General features: G+C 35.8%; 1 protein-coding gene across 3 annotated transcripts in view; it reads left to right on the top strand.

The window, feature by feature from the left end:
- The window catches only part of mark3b (MAP/microtubule affinity-regulating kinase 3b), a 61801-nt gene that overhangs the window by 39008 nt on the left and 5985 nt on the right, over positions 1-16808 (top strand). The window contains exons 5-17 of one of the 3 annotated variants that reach the window (XM_058755437.1): positions 503-568; positions 721-791; positions 3854-3910; positions 5245-5481; positions 5862-5981; positions 7645-7744; positions 9867-9979; positions 11136-11286; positions 11362-11573; positions 12551-12654; positions 14412-14591; positions 15448-15717; positions 16537-16563. In XM_058755437.1, coding sequence (XP_058611420.1) covers positions 503-568; positions 721-791; positions 3854-3910; positions 5245-5481; positions 5862-5981; positions 7645-7744; positions 9867-9979; positions 11136-11286; positions 11362-11573; positions 12551-12654; positions 14412-14591; positions 15448-15717; positions 16537-16563 — 1708 coding nt within the window. The remainder of the gene's footprint in view (positions 1-502; positions 569-720; positions 792-3853; positions 3911-5244; positions 5482-5861; positions 5982-7644; positions 7745-9866; positions 9980-11135; positions 11287-11361; positions 11574-12550; positions 12655-14411; positions 14592-15447; positions 15718-16536; positions 16564-16808) is intronic. The other 2 variants (XM_058755434.1, XM_058755435.1) reach the window with 2 other exon arrangements.

Genomic DNA, 16808 nt, shown 5'->3' with positions numbered 1-16808 from the left:
CTGTGATTGCCAGCAAGGGTTTTGCCACCAAGTACTAAGTCATGTTTTGCGAAGGGGGCAAATACTTATTTGAAATGCATTTTTCCTTCTTTTTTTTTTTGTTATTCTGTCTCTCTCTGTTCAAATAAACCTACCATTAAAATTATAGACTGATCATTTCTTTGTCAGTGGGCAAACGTACAAAATCATGACAAAAAAGTTTATTTTTAGATCACCATATTGTGATATTGTTAAGGAATTGAACCTTATTATGAAGTGCATTGTAATATTATAATTGTCCAAAAAAAAGTTATGACAGTGAGTTAATTAGTCCGTAAGACATGATGTCAGTAACAAAAGCTTTTACTTTTGTGTTTTGCTGCATCCATGATGCCAGACAACTTGTCATATCAGCATACAATACAAACAAAGATTAATTTGGTGCACTCGAGTCGGAACAATAAAACCAGCAGGATAATTATAATTGATTGTCATGTTTCCTTTTTTCTGTCTCTTTCTACAGTAAAGCTGTTTGAGGTCATAGAAACAGAGAAGACACTTTATCTGGTGATGGAGTACGCCAGTGGTGGTGAGTTTGATGAAGCTAATGTGACTTATGAGCTCCATATTATGTTATGTAATCTTGTGCAACCGGCCCTGTAAATCTGCATAATGAAGCATATGAAACCAAGAACACATGAGCGCTATATGATTCGCCATGTGCGTCTTTTCTCTCCACAGGGGAGGTGTTTGACTACCTCGTAGCGCATGGACGAATGAAGGAGAAGGAGGCCAGAGCTAAATTTAGACAGGTACAGTACTGCAGTGTACTCGATACAGCCCTGTCCCGCCCTCTTGCTCTCACCCGGGCCGCCCTGCCCATTCACACGCCTCCTGGTTGCATTGGAAACAGCAAGCTGTGAACTGCAATTGGGTGACGCTTGTTTGATTGGCGGTTGATGGATCCTGTGGCAGCCGCGTGAAGGGTTTCCCAGTGGGCCGAATGTGGCCCATATACATGACTTTTGGTTTGGGGTCATAAACTAAATACGGTTTGAACAGTTTAAGAACCTCTTGTGGAACACCACAAGTCCTCGTCTAAATTCATTTGCTGACATCGCAGCAGCAGTGCGCTGTAATGAGCTTTTTGCCAAATCTCAGAATCTGGGAGTGTTTGAAATGGCATAATGCATTTTTTTCAGTATGTTTACTGTGCAGATACTAGACGACAATGCATTGCACTCAATTCGATTTCTATTGTGACCAAACAAATGTATCTGTATTATAATCTTCTTATTGGACCAGACTTTCAAAAGTTAATCCATATTTACACAAAAATATGTTTTTTTTGTTTGTTTTTAAATAAATAACTATATGTGTCCATGATAATAACCTGATGCTATTTATTTTATATTTTTATTTATTTATTTACCTTCTGTGCAGTAAGCAGTATGCTAGTATTCCATCCCAGTAATATTTTAGTAGCATTGAAATACTATTATAGTTTTTGTTAATATTTTGAATGAGTTTAATAATTTTTAATAATTTTCTTGTTTTTGGCATTTTTGTTTAAAATGTCTATATAATTTTTAAGTTTTATTTTATGTAGTTAATTTATTTAGTTTACTTAGTTAATGTTTTAATTTTAATTGAATAATAAAAAAAAAAAAAAGGAAAATCATTTAAAATCATAGTTTTAAATGACGCTAGTCACATCGGTGTCCTAGATTATTTAAGTTTAAATTTTAAGTTATTTTGTTTAATTATGACCACCATGTTAAGATCACTTGACCAGCCGAATGCTTCTTCATTAATCTTAAAATTCCCTCTATTATCATAAGCTAAATATATTAAATGAATCATGGGTGACAAATACACAAAGTGATGGCAACCATAAGGTTTTACTGTTGCTTGATGCTGCGTTTACGCCAAAATGTGCCATCAACAAAAAAGCTCCAGGTGTTGAGTGGAGTGAGAGAGCTCTAATGAGACAGCCACCCACTGACAGCATCATTTGCTCCTTTTAATTACCCGAAGACCCCTTTCAACCTCCCTTCATCCCACTGCGACCCATCGGTCTAATGGACGAGGGCGGTGGGTTTGCCCGCAGCTGATGCAGACATCTGTAGTCATAGCGGTGGGGTCTCCCTCCCATCCTCCTCTGCTCCGTCTGAGCCCTGTGCTGCTGCTGTGGAGACAGCTTATCTGGGTCAGGCATGAAGCACCGCTGAGATTTCTGAGCAGAGCAGAAAAACCACCAGATTCTTCCACCAGCCGGAGAAAGAAATGGAAATCTGTCCCCGTATCTGATGTCTGGGACACGGATAGAGCTGCATGAATATTAAACAGTATCCAGAATGTTGTGCGTTTGAGAACGAGACGAGAAAATCCACAATTATTATGAGGTGTAATTTGAGAGGATTACACGTGAACAATATAAAAAGAAACATTAAACGTCGTTTTTATGAAAGTAATGTTTTTGGAGATCTGTAATTTGTAAGTGTTGGTTTATTAAATATTTTAGCTTATATAATGGGAGTGATCTCGGCCCCACTGCAGATTTTCCTTCTAAATCGGTGTAGAAAATACAGAAAATGCCTGCAGATTAAGTCAGGATCTGTGTAATGGAATGGATGTTGCATCATGCGGAAGCAAATGTTGTTCATTTTCGATTGCAATTATAGAAATAATGTAATTGCAGGCATTTTTGTCACCTATGATTTATTTTTACTGTGTGTCTAATGTGATAATCAAGATCAAGCGTTTTGTTGGTCATGTAGCAGACAAGCTTACACAAACGTTCAAGAGTTTGGAGAATTCTCTCAAAAAAAGGAAACATACATGGATGAATCCTTTACAATACCATCTGTCACATGCATTTAGAAAATAGATGGGGTGAGTTTTCAGTTCATGTAGACGTTTTGTGAAAGAATTCTCTTATATCTTGTTTTGATTTATTTTAAAATGTCATTTATTCCTGTGATGCAAAGATGAATTTTCAGCATCATTACTCCAGTTTTCAGTGTCACATGATCCTTCAGAAATCATTCTGATATGCTGATTTGAAGAAATCTCAAGAAACATTTCTTATTATTATTGATGTTGAAAACAGTTGTGCTCTTAACATATTTGTGGAAACCTTTTTATTATTATTATTATTTTTATTTTAGAATTTGTTGATTTAAAATTCGGAAGAACAGACTTTATTTAAAATATAAATATTTTACAATATCATAAATGTATCCTTGCTCAATAGCAGCATTCGTTTAAAATAGAAACCTTTCTAATATGCTGATTTGCTGCTCAGGAAACATTTCATATGATTATTATCAATGTTGAAAAAAACAGCTGCTTCGTATTTTTGTGGGAACGATACATTTAGCCTATTTTTATTTGATGGATTATTTTTAAAGTTTAAAAGAACAGCATTTATTTGAAATAGAAATCTGATTCTAAATATTTTACTGTCACTTTTGATCAATTTAATGTATCCTTGCTAAATAGAAGTATTAATTTCTCCCAAAAAAAAAAAAAAAAAACACTGACCCCAAATTTTGAAATAGTAGTGTATATAATATTTTGATTTGGTACTATATTCTCACACCCAGATTCTGATGGTTTGGAGCTCCAAGCGTTGGCTGTGCTGAGCAGTCAGTTTCAGCAAGTCTCTCTTTTCCCCCCTCATTTATCATCCCGGACCATGTGTCAGAACCTCGGCACACATGCTCCCCCGTCCAATCAATGGCATTCTGGGAAAAAGCCATGATGCCAGTTAATGTGGTGTATTGGCTGTTACACCACACCCTGTCTGTCGTCCAGTCAGTTCTGTCTCTCTCCACAATCTAAAACTCCTTTGTCTCCTTTTCTTCTTCAGATTGTATCAGCGGTTCAGTATTGCCATCAAAAACACATTGTCCACAGAGATCTCAAGGTAAGGTCATCTTTCTGTCCCAGCAAAATAAAAAGACTGAAATTATAGGTTCATCTTCTACCAGTACTGGTATTCTCTCAATAGCCCTGCACGTAGATGCTTCTTTTGTACCAAGATGGTGCTTAAGTCAGTACTTTGGTACGGAGCGGTTGATTAAATCAAATTAGCGGCCATGTCTCTGAGCAGGACAGAACAATAGCAAGAGCCCCTGAAGATGCAGCTTCCTCTCTCCCGTCTCCCTTACGTCTGCTTTCCCCCTCCAAGTCTCCATGCTCCATTACACGCTTTGTTTCCAGACTGATGCTCTGTAAATGATGCATGAGGCCAGTGTCAGAGTGAAGCTGTCTAAATGACTCGTGTGAAGGAAGCCAGGTGGAAATGTGGGTCTTTTTTATTGGCTGTCGCTTTCAGTCTTTCTTCTGCTTTCTGTACCTATCTGCTTAAATGCATGTTAGTCAGGTAGTAACTGTAAGGACCATCTTAGAGAAATGTCATTTACGTTATGCATACAGTCAAGTGCTAAGTTTGGGATTCTAAATTGAATTTAAACCTGGAAATAATCAGTCGATTTTAGGATTTTTTTGTAACTAAAAAACATAGATTTGAAGATCTCTGCTTATTAAATGTTCTTGGGTGAAAAAAACCTGTTTCTAATAAATGTCCCCATCACATTTCAAGCCAAAATAAAATAATTTTAGAACACGGATTTATTTCCATTGCTTTTTTGCTTTTTTAAATTTTATAATTCCAATTATTCTTTTTATTGTTTTATTTTTATATTCTCATCACTGTGATTATTAGTAACTTTTACTTACTTATTTGTATTTATTTACCAATCAGTCAGTATATCTTAGTATAGTGTATATCTTAAATGTGTATAAATTGAAGACAATACAAAAAAGCCCTCTCTCTCTCTCTCTCTCTCTCTCTCTATCTATCTATCTTACATTTATTAAATTTATATATATATATAATAAATGAATTCATTAAAAAAAAATTATATATATATATAAGAAATTTAATAAATGTAATTATTATTATTATTAAAATTATATTAGTAAATTAAATAAATGCAAAACAAAAATGTAGTGGCCCCAAAAAAATTATTATAGTTTACATTATTCTTTATTTTAATTATTTTATTGTACTAACATTATAACATTTAATTCATATTTAAATTAAAAATACATTAATATTGAATTCATTTATAGTATTATATTAATTTTCATGTGATGAGATTATAAATTCCCTTTGCATTTCGTTAATCATCATCAAATTAAATATGCATGAAAAATGACTCTTTGTCTCACTCTTTCTCTTGTTCTCTCATGCAGGCAGAAAACCTACTGCTGGATGCAGATATGAACATTAAGATCGCAGACTTCGGCTTCAGTAATGAATTCACTATTGGGAACAAACTAGACACGTTTTGCGGCAGCCCTCCGTATGCGGCCCCTGAGCTTTTCCAAGGCAAAAAGTATGACGGGCCTGAGGTGGATGTGTGGAGTCTGGGGGTCATACTCTACACACTGGTCAGTGGATCACTGCCCTTTGATGGACAGAATCTAAAGGTTAGTGTGCGCAGCCCTGAAAGGTCACTTTTGCCCTCCTGAACATTCACAGAGAGTCATACAACTGAGAAGCTGTGGATTTGTGTAGTGATTCATGAAAAATCCTGGGTGAAATCAGTGATTTATTAAAGCAATAAGCCATACGAGGTTATGCTTTATAGTTGTTTTAAGCAAACTGCAAAGGAGAATGGTAAAGTCATTGCATCGTACCTTTCGTGGCTCATTACTTTTATAAAATAGTGGTAACAGTCAATAAAGACACTAAATAATTCAATAAAAATGCATTTAAGATGTCTGTCACAAGTGTGCATATATTGGCTATTTGACTTCGGATCTTATCCGATCAGATTTTACAGCCAAAATGACCTTTTTACCTGCAGGAGCTCCGTGAGCGGGTGTTGAGGGGTAAATATCGAATTCCCTTCTACATGTCGACTGACTGTGAAAACCTCCTGAAACGCTTCCTGGTGCTGAACCCCGTCAAACGGGGAACACTTGAGGTGAGAATCTGTGCTGAAACTGTAAAGATACATGGCAGCCCTACACAAATAGGGCCTATAACTGAAGTTTGTATTGGTCAGTGAAAAGAAGTGGTTTTTTTTTTTTAAATATAGTTGTTTTATTTATTTATTTTATTTTAAGGTTTTTGTAATTGAATAAATACAATTTAAATTGATTTAGCCTCTTTATTATATGTGACCCTGGACCACAAAACCAGTCTTAAGTGTCAATTTTTCGAAATTGAGATTTATACATCATCTGAAAGCTGAATAAATAAGCTTTCCATTTGATGTGTTTGTTAGGATTGGATAATATTTGGCCGAGATACAACTATTTGAATATCTGGAATCTGAGGGTGCAAAAAAATCTAAATATTGAGAAAATCGCCTTTAAAGTTGTCCAAATGAAGTTCTTAGCAATGCATATTACTAATCGAAAATTAAGTTTTAATACATTTATGGTAAGAAATTTACAAAATATCTTCATGGAACATGATCTTTACTTAATGTCCTAATGATTTTTGGCATAAAAGAAAAATTGATAATGTTTTAATTCTATTTAATTTAATTTAAATGTTGGTTAATGTTGTTTGTTTGATCACTTATTCTAAATTCTTCTAAAATCATGTTTAGCAATAAAATTCTAAATTAAATATTTAGAATTTGAGATTTAATAAATAATAAAGTCAGTGTTTTAATTTAAATGTTAAATTATAGTCATTTACCAAAATCCAGAGAGAATAATTCTTTAATAATTCTTATCTACATTCATTTGGTTAACAGGGTTAAATCGAAAGATTCACATATAAATAAATGTCTGATGTGTTTAAAACAAGCTACTTTTCATAAATTTTGTTTTAGTTTATGGTTAATTGAACATTTTCAGTAGGTCTTACAAAAAAAAACAATTTATGCAGCTAATGTTTTAAAAAAGAAATGTGACTCCAGAGTGTACAGTGTTCATAGAAGGTGCCACTTTGATTAATGAAAACACATAAACCTCTTTTCCACATTCCCAATAAAAACACAGCCAAGCATGTCATCTCGTCTCTTTCCCTCTATTCTCCCTCCATCACAACCTTTAGCCTGAGTGCACACTTTCATCACAGCATGCTTTCTCTTCCCAATTAATTTAACATGACACTCATTCCCAGACACACCCTGGCTGTTTGAAACTTACACAGTGAGTCCTCACAGAGTCCCAGTGAAACAGCGCCTCCATTGTTTGTGCAGGTTATATACTGTTCACGGCCCATAATACACATGCTGAATTATAGTCCTGTTGCAAGAATCTCAGAATGAAATGACGTCTGCTGATGAATAATTGAGGATTTGAGAGGCTCTGTGCACTCAAGCGTGTGTTATACCACTCACTAATATATATATATATATATGTGGTCTTTTCATATGGGCCACTTTATTTAGCACTACATGTGATGAAATGATATGCAAAACGATACAATCTTGCCAGAACTTATATAAATTCATGCATAAATCTAAAACCTCGACATTTACAAAAAATCTGTTCCAGCTTTAGGGAACAGACTGTATTTTGTGTCAAGATTCTTCCAGTTGACCCACTTTAAAAAAAAAAGTATTTTGTTTCTTGCATATTTATGATCTTGCAGAACCTCTCACACAGCTCTGTATATGTCTGTTTCAGCAAATCATGAAGGATCGATGGATCAACGCAGGCTGTGAGGAGGACGAGCTCAAGCCGTTTGTGGAACCAGAGCTCGACATCTCGGATCAGAAGAGAATCGGTATGAGATCAGCATTCTTGCATGCAATTATTTTTAGAAACAAAGTACTGTAGGTCAGGGGGCTTCAAAATCCAAAATGTGACTTTTACATTCACAAAATTTTTGTTGTTTTTATTTTGAACTTAAAGTGCTGTAAGATTATTTACAATGAGATTACAGGTGGTTGTGCTAGTAAAGTTAATACCACCGTCCTATGGCTACGTATTACTGATGATCACGCTCCTTACTGCCATTTCCACAAAATTGTTTTGAATAAAAAAGCAGAACTTGAATGTGAAACTTCCCAGTTAGACCAGTTTTTTTTTTTTTTTTTCAGAAATAAAGCAAAGGGTCATTAGTTTAAGGCGCAAAACATGCTTAACGCAAGTATGTGAATGCAAAAGCTCCTAGCTACGCAAACTTGATTTCATGCATCATTGAATTCTGGCATAACATTGCAAGTGTATATTACATATTACATGTATTAGTGTCAGTTGTTTTCTACTACAATCAGTTTTTTTCTTTCAGGTCAACTACTGTCATGGTGGAGCAACAGTTTGAATAGAATCTTGCTGAGAAAGTTCGTTAAAGTTAGTGAAACTGTTGACATGTTTGTCATTAATGACATGCTGTTCACAAGTTTGGGGTCGAGTTTTTTTTTTTAATGTTTTTGAAAGAAGCCTCTTATGCTTACCAAGGCTGCATTTATTTGATCAAAAATAAAGTAAAACAGTAATATTGTAAAATATTATTACAAATTAAAATAGCTATTTTTTATTTGAATATATTTTGAAATGAATTTGTCATGCAAAGCTGAATATTCAGCATCCTTCAGTGTCACATGATCCTTCAGAAACATTCTAATATGCTGATTTGCTGCTCAAGAAACATTTCTTAGTGTTATCAATGTTGAAATTGTAATTGTACTGCCTAATTTTTTTTTAGGATTCTTTGAGTAGAAATTTCAAAAGAACAACAGTTATTTAAAATCTATATATTTCTAATAATTTGTAAAAGATTGTCTTTGCTGTCACTTTTTATTAATTTAATGTATAAACTTATTTATTGAATAACAGTATTAATAAAATCTTACTGACCGCAAGCATTTGAACAATAGTGTACCTGAATAGTAATGTCCAGTTTAATTGCACATTTAAAGGCAACTCTTGAGCACTGAAGTTTGTGAAAGTCACAGTGTAAGCGTTTGCGTTTTTAGCTGGATAGACAAAACAGAATCCAAATTTATAGACGTAATAAGAGCTTCCTCACCCGCTCATGATTTTATTGTTATTAGTGAGTTTTCGTGGGAGTTAGCCAGAGCTTTATGGTTTACAAAAGCCATTAAGGGAGATCCAAATATTTAGATGTTTTGGCTTTAGCGCATTGCGTAATGTCGTAAGAGTCGATCACCATTTATTTTTTTGCTCAGTAGAAGCTGTTAGTCTGGCATGCTTCCTTCAACGTGACGCTGATTGTGGTTGGTGTGCCTGTGGGTTTCAGCAGAGTGCAGGGGTCGATGGTATCCGAGGTCAGACGGGCCCTGTTCTTTCCACTGCTGCTGCAGGCCCGTCTGCCTTTCAAACTCTCCATTGATCTCTAAGCCCCAGTTCTGTGTCCCGAAAAGCATTTGCAGCTAGTGCAGGAACAGCTCAATTGAGCCGAGGCCGTCACATTTAGTCTAGCACGTGAAACTCTGACGACATTGAGAGTTGCTTAACGCTTTTTTCAGAGTAAAGCTAAAAGGATACCAGGAACTATACTAGATCTCTATTTTTTACGTATGAGGGCTGTTGAGATACAAAGTAGCCAGATATTATTCATGAAGATTTGGAATAAACATGTTAAAACTTGTTTTTGATGTTCAAGGTTGGCTAAAATGCATGTAGCTCAGCTTTCGGCTACTCTGCTTCTCATATATCAGTCAACACAGAGTCAAGATGCACACGTTTTTATCAATTTACTGGGAAAAAGTTGTTTTTAAAAGGCATCACGTGTTTATTCCTGTGATGGCAAAAGCTGAATTTTCAGCAGCCATTACTCCAGTCTGTTAAGGCCTTTAAAAACTTAGAGGTCAACCAATTTTGGCACTTAACCAGCTGGTAACAGTATCCTACATTGACTGCTGGTATATGGTTTGTTGCAGATATCATGGTAGGAATGGGTTACTCAAGGGAGGAGATCCACGAATCTCTAACCAGGATGAAGTACGATGAAATCACGGCTACCTACCTGCTGTTAGGAAGGAAGTCCACTGAGGTGAGTTAGTTCACAATGATGTTTTAGAGCTGTTTGGTTGCAATGCACAGTTGGGGGTTAAAGATCTAGCTAAATGAGAGCATACAGTACTGTTCAAAAGTTTGGTATTTGGTAAGATTTTTAAACATTTTTTTAAAAGTCTTTTATGTTCACAAAGGCTGCATTTATGGGGGTGAATTTAATCAAATTTAAAAGATCAAGTAAAAACTGCAATATTGTGAAATATTATTACAATTTAATAACTGTTTTCTTTTTTAGTTTATTTTAATATAAATGCTGTTATATTATATTTTATTTCTAAATGTAATATATTTTAAAAAGTAATTTATTCCTATAATGTAAAGCTGAATTTTCCGAATCGTTACTCCCAGTCTTCAGTGTCACATGATCCTTCAGAAATCATGCTGATTTGATATCATGACTGATTTTGCATATTTTTGTGGAAAATATTATCTATTTTTTCAAGATTCTTTGATTAGTAGAATGTCCAAAAGAACAGCTTTTATATGAAATGGAAATCTTTTGTTAAATGTCTGTACTGTCGCATTTTCTCAATTTAATTCATCCTTGCTAACTAAATTTTACTTTTGAACAGTAGTGTGTCTGAGTAAGAAATGTTAGTGTGATTTGACGCCTAGTCTCAGCCTCAAGGCACAAACACGGCAAGTAATAAATATATACTCTTGGAACGATACATTTGCTTTGTTTGCAGATTTATAGTCTCTACCTTTGGAAATTTTAGGCACAAAATGTAACCATTTTTCCCTGGTGTATTTGACGTCATCTGTATAACCTGTCATGGAAATTGCTGTACCTTTATTTCATTGAGTTACCACTTAGTTGCACTCTGCTCTATTATTGTGGTGTCATCGATTTTAGATTTACCCACCCATAAAGGTCGGTTAGACAACCCTTTCCTGTCTAGGTAGACAGAAAAAAAACTGAATAAGCTGCAGTGTGGGCTAGTCTTTATACCCAACATCAAACCAACGGCTATATTTGACATCTGATTATGAATGTTACAGGCTTGTATCAAACTGGATTAGCCAATTGCATTCACTCATTTCTCTCTCTGTGCACTAATCTATACATCCAGACATAATAAAGAATGTTTCTGTCTCATGCAGTTTTTTCATTTTGTTTTGTGTCATCACAGTTGGAGGTGAGTGATTCCAGCTCCAGCAGTAACCTCTCTTTGGCGAAGGCCAGACCCAACAGCGAGCACAATAATGGCCAGTCACCATCTCACCTCAAAGTCCAAAAGAACATCTCCTCCAACCAGAAACAGCGTCGTTACAGTGACCAGGGTGAGCATGCTTTTTGGATTTTGAATAGTGCTGTGAGGTCTTTGTCTTTCTAATCTCCATTCCTCTCCTCTACAGCTGGTCCAACCATTCCCTCGGTGGGTTACCCCAAGAGAAGTCAGACCACTTCTGCAGAAAGTGACCATAAAGAGGAGGGCAGTGCACAGGCACGTAAGTCCAGCTCATCTGGAAGCCGTGGCATGGCTCCACCGAGCCCCATGCTGGGCAACGCCAACAACCCAAACAAGGCCGACATTCCTGACCGCAAAAAGAGCGCCGGTGCCCCTGGGGTAAGCTGCTACCACCCAAGATCTTTTGTATTGTCATTGTTTGTATAAAATAGATCTGAAGAGAATCTAACAAATCTGAACCAGGGTTATTATATAGTGAACTACAACTAATACCATAAACAAACCTTTAAATAAACAATACTTAATATAAAATAAATAAAGTTTTCTTATTTTAATTTACTTGATGTACTAAAATAACTAAAACTGAAATAAAATGAAAACAATGTAAACATATTTTAAAAAAATGATAAAAACACACGAAAAATTATAACACGAAAAATGATAAAAACAACTAAATTACTAAAACTTAAATTCAAAATATTAGAAACTATAATAGTATCTCAGTGAGGCTAAAGCATGGAGCAACAAGTTGCTTATATAATCTGTTATTTTATTGTTAATAGTTGTTTTATGAATCATTAAGATTAGTTATTCACCACAGTTCTGGTGTCTGAAAATGAATATTTGGTTTCAGCTACAACAGTTTTAAAGGACTGAAATCATTGACCGAAACGGGGACGTTTAATTAGTTAGATGTCAGGTAAACATGTCAGCTGTAAGAAATGTCAATTTATTGTTTTTAATTTATCCATATTTTGTTAAACCAAGATCTTTTAGTCAGTGCTGTTTTCATTTGATTCGTGAACAAAACTTCACTAGTGCACCTACCATCCAGTTGTCACAATAGCTTTTTTAAATTCTGTCAAGTTTATAGCAAAATTAAAATAATAAATATAGTTTTGATGCTATTTAATGCTCATTAAAGTGCTTCTTTTTTAACAACAAATTGGAGTATATAATTAAAAAGTTGATATGCAATTTAAATTTTTATGTACAACTTTCTGTTTTAGTGTTGATTAGTAAATAAACGTAATGAATGAATTGATTATTAAACATGATTTCCTTTCGGTTTCAGTTTTTGTTTCATTTCAGTGCGTCACTGATTAAGACTCGCACTATAATATGTGTTTCTGCAGAGCAATTCTGTGTCTAGCGGTATGACCAGGAGAAACACATACGTGTGTAGTGAGAGGAACGCCACAGACCGGCACTCCGTCATCCAGAACGGCAAAGAGAACAGGTGAGTCACTGAGACCTCTCATTTTTAGGTCAAAGGTTGTGAATCTCTATTTTCCCTTTCAAAAACAACACCAGTTTACAGGAAGTGCCACCGTGTTGCTCAAAACAATGACTGATAACAAGGAACAACTTGCGTCTTTTCATCCTCTCAACCAGATATTTTCACAAAAACAGTTTTTCTCATCTTCAGGTTTATAAATGTTTGTGGAGCTTCATCTGTTTGTTTGTTTTTTTTCTCCAGTGCAGTATTTTGAAGATGGAGCTTTGGTTTAATACTTTACATTACATTACTTTATCATGTAGACCTTAGACTGAATTGCTGAATGATACCGATGAACAAATTCAAATTGCGATATGGTCTGGTGTAAATGCTTATTGAGTTACAGTTCAGATACCAGTATTTGTCAAAATATTCTGAATATATTTAATAATAATATATATAATATTCCAATTATATACAATTAAATAAAAAAAATTATGAATCATATATAATATCAACCCAATTGTGCAGTCCCACTACCTATTTACTTGACATATCATAAGCAAAAAAATTACAGTGCTTATCATGTAGCATTTTTCTAATCATTTTTCTAATGATGGTGTTGTCTAAGCATTCGTGAATATATTGATGCATTTTCTGGGGGAAGATCTGGAAATACAGATGGAGAATGAGATGTATATGGGCACGCCAGGACATTTGGGATGTCTGCATTACACTTTTTGAGTTCACAAAGAGGCCTCTGTCCTGCTGACTCATGCCAATGACGTATCACAAAAAACAACGGCCAACCTGGCTGTGCCAGTCTGCCATGCAGTCCACAGAGAGGGACAAAACATGTGCCGAATCCCATATTAGGGAAACGCAGAATTCAAAGTCACAGATTTGACTTTGTCCTAAAGGGGTAGTTCAATCAAACGTGAACTATTTGTCATCATTAACTCATCCTCATGTCATTTTCAAATCTTTATACGCTACTGTTCAAAACTTTGGCTTGGGGATCCACAAAATATTAAGCAGCACAATTGTTTTCCACATTTATAATAAGAAGCATTAATGATATGCAAATCAACATGTTAGAATGATTTCTGAAGAATCGTGTGACACTGAAGACTGGAAAATTCAGCTTTGGATCACGGAAATAAATTACATTTTTAAACATATTAATATGGAAAATTGTCATTTTAAATTGTAATAATATTTTGCAATATTACTATTTTAATACAGCCTTGGTGAGTATAGGAGGCTTAAAAGATTTTAAATCTTACCAAACACAAACTTCAGAATAGTAGTGTACATTTTTTTTCTTCTGGGGAAGAAAAAAAAAAAATATATATATATATTTGAAGTTTTCTTTTTTTTTTTTTTTAAGTCCATAAAATGAACGTCAATGGGGTCCAGTGTTGTTTTGGACCTGACTGACCTTCATTAGGTTTTATGTTCCACAGAAGAAAAAAAGTCCTAGTTTGGAGTTACATAAGGGTGAGTAAATGATGCAGCCTTTTTTTTATTTTAAGTAAACTATCCTGTTAAACTAGCCATTTTTTAAGGGGAGTTTACATCAGACACACATTCACATTAACTAGTCAGTTTTGAACGACCAGTCGACCATCGTGATCCACCCGTATCCTACTTTGCTCTCTTTGTATTCTTCTCTGCTCTAAGTTTTTTATTTTTTATTTCATATGCTCTGTTTTCTTCGTACACACTATATCTGATCCATCCCGCTGCTGTTTATTTGCCCGCCTGCCATTGGCCAGCCTGAGTGAAATGTCGGGATGTGTCAGCACGAGTCCAACGGCGTATGCCGTTGCTCTCGCCAGCTCATCGGCTTCGGTCCGTCTGCGCCACCAAAAGGCCACGTCCCTCTCGGCCTCCGGACACACCTGCCGCACCACCTTGCCGCCCAACGACGGCACATCTGATCTCTTCAGGCCCAAGTAAAGACGAGTTTAGCGTCTGTCTCTAATCTTAGTGTGTCTCTCTAACGCCCTCTGACCTCTCTGCTGTCTGCGTCTTTGATTTTCCCGCCACCCTCGTCTCATCCCTATAGTGTCTCGACCAATCCAGGAGGACTCGTCGTGGAGCTTTCGTTGCATTTTAACGTTTGAGGATTTCCTGCATTTCCCATTTAAACCGTTAACTAGCTTCCTTGTGTCTAAACCCACTAATATAGTATATAAACAACATTAACCTAGTAAATGACTAGTGAAAGGACTCTGGAGATGGTTTATTATTATTTTGATTGTTATGGTGTGCAAGAAACAAGTGTGCAGATTAAGAATTTTGCTGAGCACAGATTGCTAGAGTTAAATTATGGTCAAGTCACACTTATAGATGTTCGTTAGTTTGAAATTTAATGTAACATTTACACTATATATGTCACTTAAAAATTTCAAACTAACAAACTTATAATAGTGACTTAGCCAGTCAAATTTGTAGAATATGTTCATAATTAATGTGAGGAACTAAACCTGTGGTTACTCTGCAAGGAAACTGACTACATACATTGACTTAGAATCAAGAAAACACTGCTTTATTTAAAGCAATCACATAAATTAGGCCTGAGAAAAGGTCTAACTTCATTTTTTCAAAATATCTTCTGTTGTTTTCCACAGATAAAATAAATTCCAGGTTTGGAATGATACGAGTACGTGTTAATGATAGAATGAAAATTTTTAGGGTGGACTATCCCTTTTAAGTGTCCAAAGACTACCTGGTTGTAACAGTGTAACCAGTGTTGTTTGCCGATTTTCCCATTTCATCACATTGCGAACCTGATTCTTCTCTCTTCAGTACGAGCGCGGCTCAGACGAGTCAGCGGAACCCCGGTGCCTCCACCCACAGCATTAGTAGCGCGACTCCACCGGATCGCCTGCGTTTCCCACGAGGCACGCTGAGCCGCAGCACTTTCCACGGAGGCCAGTTGAGGGAGCGACGCACGGCCACCTATAACGGACCCCCAGCCTCTCCAACCTTATCACACGATGCCACACCGCTCTCACAGTCCCGGAGCCGCGGATCAACAAACCTCTTCACGAAGCTCACATCCAAGCTCACGCGCAGGTAAACAAACGCTTCACCTTAACACAGTTATAACAAGTCATCATTCCCTATGGAATTTGGTTTTCAGTGAAATAAGAACGAAAGAGTTCATTTGGAGTTTGGTCATTTGAAATACACGAGCTTTAGAACGTAACCGCTTATGGAAACGTTTCCACCAAGGAATAAAAAGTAATTGCATTTCTCCTTTTTCTTGAAATTCTCACAATGTGGACTTTGTTTCTTGCATTTCTGAGAAAAGAAGTCAAAATTTCACGATATAGACTCACCGAATTCCGAATTTGCATCTCACAATTCTGTTTTTCCCCCCACAGAATTAAAAAATAAAGGTAATTATGACTTCTTATCTTACAGTTCTGACTTTTCTCCTTGCATTTGTTAGTTTTTATCTCACAATTCTGACTTTTCCTCTCAGAATAGCAGGTTTTCATTCTAAAGTCAGAATTGGGAGATATAAACTCAGAACTGCAAGAAAAAAGTCCGAATTGTGAGCTTTAAAAGTCGTAATTACTTTTTTATTTACTATTCTGTGGTGGAAACAGGCTACCGTAATAGTTTGATTAGTTCGTTGTTTTGAATAGATAAAGTGGTTTGTTAATTGAAAAAGATCCACTTTTATTATAAAACTACTGAAAAATGAGTTAAGTTAGTAGCTTTAACTTCCCAACACTGGATGTTATGCAGCAGTTTTGGCATGTTAGAACTATTTACGACAACATCAGATCAGTGGCAGTGGCATCAGATTCCCCAATATTTCCTCAAGAGACGGTACATCTGCTTTAGATGTTGATCGGTGTCTCTGTTTTCTGTTTTCTTTTGTAGAAATATGTCATTCAGGTTTACCAAAAGGTAGGACCCTCGATGGGCTGTGTGCAGTTAATTAGCGCTGAAATATGAAGTTTAACTCTTAACCCTAGTGTGAAGACATTTTCGATTAATCGCTTGTCACTCACCTTTGACACACTGTCTCTTAATTGGAGTGCGACTGAGCATGCCTGAGACTTCTGCTGTTTTCTGATGAGCAGCACCTGACAGACATTACTAATCACCCATGCATGCCTGTTCACAGGTTACAACTGAGCACAATAGATCCA

The sequence above is a fragment of the Onychostoma macrolepis genome, chromosome 20, assembly GCF_012432095.1.
Source record: "Onychostoma macrolepis isolate SWU-2019 chromosome 20, ASM1243209v1, whole genome shotgun sequence".
In the NCBI taxonomy this organism is placed as follows: Eukaryota; Metazoa; Chordata; class Actinopteri; order Cypriniformes; family Cyprinidae; genus Onychostoma; species Onychostoma macrolepis.
The sequence above is the reverse complement of the archived record's forward strand: the minus strand, read 5'-3'. Positions and strand labels throughout refer to the sequence as shown.